This window comes from Vigna unguiculata, chromosome 10 (genome assembly GCF_004118075.2).
Source record: "Vigna unguiculata cultivar IT97K-499-35 chromosome 10, ASM411807v1, whole genome shotgun sequence".
In the NCBI taxonomy this organism is placed as follows: domain Eukaryota; kingdom Viridiplantae; phylum Streptophyta; class Magnoliopsida; order Fabales; family Fabaceae; genus Vigna; species Vigna unguiculata.
The window spans coordinates 30,995,382-31,001,381 of record NC_040288.1 but is presented as its reverse complement, the minus strand read 5'-3'; the positions used below and the strand labels follow the sequence as shown (position 1 = coordinate 31,001,381).

Genomic DNA, 6,000 nt, shown 5'->3' with positions numbered 1-6,000 from the left:
CAATTTTTCCCTAATCATGTTGATTTTCTCGGTTGTATGTTGAATCATGTCAGGACCTAACACTGAATTCTCACCGGTCTCAAACCAACACAAATGTGTTCTACATTTCCTTCCATATAATGCCTCATAGGGTGTCATACCTATGCTAGAATGGAAACTGTTGTTATAGGTGAACTCAATCAAAGGCAGGTATCGATCCCAACTATCAGAATTTTCTAACACACAAGCTCTCAGCAAATCTTCCAAAGATTGAATGGTTCGTTCAGATTGTCCATCAGTTTGGGGATGATAAGCTGAGCTAAGGTGAAGCTTGGTACCTAAGGCTTGATGTAAACTTCCCCAAAATTTTGAAGTGAATCTAGGGTCCCTATCAGATATAATACTTATTGGAACTCCATGTAACCTAACAATTTCTCTTATGTATAAATCAGTCAATTTTTCCAATGAATACCTAATGTTAATGGGTAAGAAATGAGCAGACTTTGTTAACCTATCTAATAAATAAATTACACATTTAAAGCATTCAAACATTCTTTAACAATACTCTAATTTTTAAAACTATCTAATTGTCAACCTACATTACTAGTAGTAAATAGTTATAATAAAGAAATGATTAAAAGATGTGAAAGGGTTGTTGGTGGATTACATATATGTTAGCATACATAGACCCATGTTTTAGGCTCATTTGCTTATGGCTTATAGGGTTAGCTTTGTGTGTATATATAACACACTTCTTCTAACATTTTATACATACTCAGTAATATACAATCTCATTCTTCTTATATTTCTTTGTTTTCTACATGTTATCAAGAGCCTGGTTCACAAATTTTATGATTAAGAATGAATTCTTGCATTAGTTCCTCTATCCTAAACCCTTGACCCTATGCTCTAAGTCTCTTTTGCAAATTTTATGATTGAGAAAGGATTCTTATTGTAGTTCCTTTTTTCTAAACCCTAAACCCTTACTTAGCCCTAAGCCTTAAACCTCTTTCGAAAATTGTATGATTGAGAAAGGATTGTTGCAATAGTTTCTTTTTCCTAAACCCTTAACCCGAAGCCTTTAACCCTAAGTCCTAAGTCTCTTTCGCAAATTTTATAATTGAGAAGGGATTGTTGCAATAGATCTCTTTCCTAAACCCTAAACCCTGAACCCTAAGCCTTTTTTGCAATTCAGTAGGCATTTCACTAGGTATTTGCAATCATATACTATTGAGATAATATTTTGTTTTGTTCGTTGCTTCTGCTGTGTAATCATCTAATATTGGGATCATATTATGTTTTGTACGTTGCTTCCGCTGTGTGGTTCGCATTTTTGTTTTATATTCGATTTATTAGGACAACTCGTAAAGATCATCTCAGCCTACATTTGGTGCTACAAGCACTCTTGCATTTGGTGCTACAAGCACTCTTGCATTTGGTGTTACAAGCACTCCTACATTTGGTGCTACAAGCACCCCTGCATTTGGTGCTACAAGCACCCCTGCATTTGGTGCAACAAGAACTCCAACATTTTTTGTGCTTCAAGCACTCTTGCATTTGGTATTGGACTTTTGGAAATACTAGTATTAGCTCTATGTCTTGAATCAGTTCAAGAAATCAATAGTTGCAACCTCTATTGCACATTTATCTTCGTTTCGTTGGTCTTCTTCTTTAGTTTTTTATTTGTGGCATTCTCATTTATGTGTCTGCATCTCATTTAAAATTTTTAGTGTCTATTGTAGTCTTAAGTACTTTTGACAATTATGATATTTCTAATTATAGTGGTTGTAAATTGATAAAAGTTTTTTATTTACGCTTTCGTTTATTTTTATTTGACAAACTCTCAATACATCTAGCCATAACATTGTGAGTTTGAAGTAGATGTTAGCATATATAGGCCTATGTTTTATGCCCATTTACTTGTGGCTTATAGGGTCAACTTTGTGTGTATATATAACACCTCTTGTAACATTTTATATATACTCACTAATATACAATCTCATTCTTCATATATTTCTTTGTTTTCTACAATATCAACATACCTACAACTTGACATAAACTAGCTTAACCTACAAACTAAGTAAGCTGGGTTCAAACAAATTATATTTTTTTCAACTTAACCCAACTCGAACCAATGATGACTTAGGTCAACTCATGGATTTGAACGATTTTGACACCGTTTAAGACATAGGCTACTACGACAAGAAAATTTGTATGAGTGCTTTTCAGCATTTATTAATGCTAATCATCACTAGAATACAATTTTAAAATATATTATATGCAATTTAGTAACCGGTCAAAATGAATCATCAACTTTGTCGTAATATATAAATTAGTCTACTTCAATTTCTAATCAACATAAAGATGAACTTAGAGTTTGTGGTGAATGATTTTATATTTAAATTAGTGTGTAGCTTGATTAGTTATTAGGAGATAGATAATTGCACTCTCTCCAAGATCATACAAATTTCATGCTATAAAGAAATAAAGGTAAACCAAAAGGGGAAGATAATGTAAACTCAAAAATACAAAAATGCATTTTGTTGCATTCAAGCAAGGAACATTTCTTACTTGTTCTTGATATGCAAAGTCTTATCACATCCGTAAACTACTACTCATTCGAGTTCATTCTTGACACTTCGAAGAAAGGTACCTATGTATGAACTCATCAATTGATGGATCAAAATATAAAATAAACTACCTCTTTCCATGTATTGATAAACCAAAAGCATGCACTGATTGTGGAGGAAAAAGTCATGGAGCTTTTAAAAGAGGATATTGTGGCCATTGCAATAGTCTTGGATGTATTAAACCTGAAATCTTATTACGAGAAAGGTAAATGATCACATGATTAGTCACACTATAAATGAATAAAGGTAAACCAAAAATACCAAAGTTGTTCATTTAAACTAGAAAAACAAAATGACCTAAATTTTTTGCATTTAATGAAGGATAAATTCTTACTTGTCTAAATATGCAAAACATTGTTACTTCCCTTAGTTTTGGCTCACTAGACTTCATTCTTGAAAATTGGATGAAAGATGAAATATGTCTTGACTCATCACTTGATGGATGAAAATTTCATGGAAAGGCAAATTTATTGGGAATTTGAAACTAGAGAGTTTCTCAGTCACTTGCTGCATTGATGGCCTCAAGTTTGGTTTCAAGCACAGACATGATAATGCTACATTTATCACAAGATTTATATCTTGAGCATCTTTCTGAAGAGGAAGAGGAAGACGTGAATCCAAGAGATCTTTCACCAACATATTTTGAGTAGTTGGGTTTGATGAAGTTGATATTAGCTCTCTAGGATGTTTTCCCATTAATGTTTCCATAGTCACCACCCCAAAACTAAAAACATCACATTTTTCTGTCACTCTTAATGTATAAGCAAGCTCTGTTGTTGACAAAGAAATAAACAAAGTTAACTCAACTTATCAAAATATATTATTACGCCATTTATAAAAAATATTGCGGTTTTTGTAATAGAAAATGACATTCACCTGGGGCAATGTAGCCATAAGTCCCAACTACCAAGGTTTGATTTGAAGAATCAGGATCAAGGAGTCTAGCTGTGCCAAAGTCTGAGACACAAGCCTCTAATTGTGAGTTTGATAGAACATTACTACTTGTTACATCTCGATGAACAATTGGTGTGGTACAATCATGATGCATGTAGGATAAAGCTTGTGCCATCCCTTTAATGACATTTACTCTCTTACTCCAATTCAGCTCCTTAGCTTCCACCTCATTATTCAAAATATAAAATAGACTACCTCTTTCCATGTATTGATATACCAGAAACATGCACCGGTTGTGGAGGCAAAAGCCATGAAGCTTTACGATATTTTTATGACGGATTTCTGTTAACATCTTCACCTCATTGCGAAAACTTCTGTCGAAAGATGGATTTTGAGATTCCATTCGGTGGAGTTTTTTTAATGCCACAACATTACCACTAGGCAATTGTGCTCTATAGACACTGCCATATCCACCTGTCCCAATACAGTACTTGAGGTCAAAGTCTTGGGTTGCTTGAATGATATCCTCAAATGCAATTTTACCATCATAGTTCCATATAGAAAACAAGTCTCCATTCTTTGTTTCTATTCCTTCACACTTTTTCTTAGGCTTACATCTTGAGAAATATAATATTGAAAGGAGTAATAAAAGAATGAAGAAAATGATAGGAAGAACAATTAACATGATCACGGGCTTACTTTTCCTAGTTTGAGGATTTGTTTGGTTGAGCAAGTGGCAGTACGTGAAATTGGGCATGCGGTTATCATTAATTAATGAATCTTCATGAAAAAAATAGTAGTTTGGTACCTCTGATACTGAGTCAAGATTTTGTGAGAAATCAAAGGAATTGTATGAGAGGTTTATGTATGATAGACTAGCAAGTTCCTTATGTACTTTACCTGAGAGATTATTATAACTGAGATCTAATCGACTAGGTTCAAAGCTCCAAAATGGAATCTCACCAACAAGAAAATTATGACTAAGATTAAGGTCATTTACACAACCAAATTGAGAGGTTATGCTTCCATTAAATAAGTTATGGCTCAAATCAACTATTGTAGCACAGGGACATCTCATGGTTTCTAAAGGGATCCGACCACATAACTTATTTGACGAGAGATGTAGAGAGAACATTTTGTCCATTTGCAAAAGTTTTGGAGGTAATATTCCTGAAATCTTGTTATGAGAAAGTTGCAAAACTTCCAATTTGGACAAATTTCCTAATTCCTCTGGAATGTGACCTTCTATTTGGTTAGAATCAAGGAAGAGATGTCTCAAATTCCCCAAACGACCCAAAGTAGGAGGGATTGAACCATTGAGAGAATTATTTGAGAGATATAATCTTTCTAAACTTTTTAAATTTCCAAATTCTACTGGTATTGGACCAGTAATTTGGTTGGATTGAAAAAAGAAGTATGCCAAGCTTTCTAATTGACCCAAATTTGGAGGGATTGAACCTGTGAGTAAATTATTGAAGAGAGATAATTCTTGTAATTTTGTCAAATTCCCGAATTCTGTTGGAATGCTACCTTCAAGATCGTTTGAATCAAGATAGAGACCGTACAAACTCTTCAAATTACCCAGTGTAGATGGGATTGAACCCACTAAAGAATTATTAGAGAGATATAACTCTTGCAATTGTGTCAAGTTTCCAAGTTGGGGTGGTATTGAACCTGCAGTTAGATGAGATGAAGAAGAAAGGGGCAGTTAGATTCTCCAATTGAGAGAATTTGTAAGAATGTTTGTATGTTACCTTCAAGTTTGTTTGAATCAAGATAAAGAGTGTTCAAATTCTTCAAATGACCAAATGTAGATGGGATTGAACCTGTTAGAAAATTATTATAAAGAGATAGTGTCTGCAATTGTGTCAAGTTACCAAGTTGGGGTGGTATTGAACCTGCAGTTAGACGATAGGAAGAAAGAGATAATTAGATTCTCCGGTGACAGAATTTGTAAGGGATAATGCAAACAATAGAATTGCAACAACTTACCTTGGAGATGATTGTATGGTAAATGATATGGTAATTCATTAAACTATCGATTTAAATATCTGTCAAATTAATTTTTAATTTTAAGTATCTCATAAATTTGATATTTCTAATTAAATTATAATAAATTTTGTTATTTATTGAATGCTTGAAATATTTTTCATTTCTAAATAATTATTTTATTATTTGATTTTTTTTAAATAATATGATATGACTTTTACTTTCGTTTTTCTTCTGTAACTCATCAATGAACATGCTTCTAGGAGATGGAGTAAGTTGATCAATGAGTTAAGAAATTAAGTGGAATATTAAGTTAGAGATGGAAATATAAAAGTAATAATATTGACCGAAAAAATCAAATGATAAGACGATTAGATAAATGTAAAATTTATTTTGAATATTCAAATCTTTTTAATAAATTTATATTGTAAATAGTTATAATGAATTTTAAAATTCATTATAACTGTTTATAATTTAAATTAAAATTATATTACATAATTTAGGTAAT

At 32.5% G+C, this 6,000-nt stretch overlaps 1 protein-coding gene across 1 annotated transcript; it reads right to left on the bottom strand.

Moving 5' to 3' along the window:
- Positions 1-2,996: 2,996 nt before the first annotated feature.
- On the bottom strand, positions 2,997-5,417 carry LOC114165531 (MDIS1-interacting receptor like kinase 2-like; the record flags this gene model as incomplete). The annotated part of the gene is made up of 3 exons (XM_028050132.1): positions 2,997-3,379; positions 3,486-5,177; positions 5,258-5,417. Coding segments are annotated over 3 exons (2,235 nt in total), but the record flags the coding sequence as incomplete, so codon positions are not given.
- Positions 5,418-6,000: the final 583 nt, after the last annotated feature.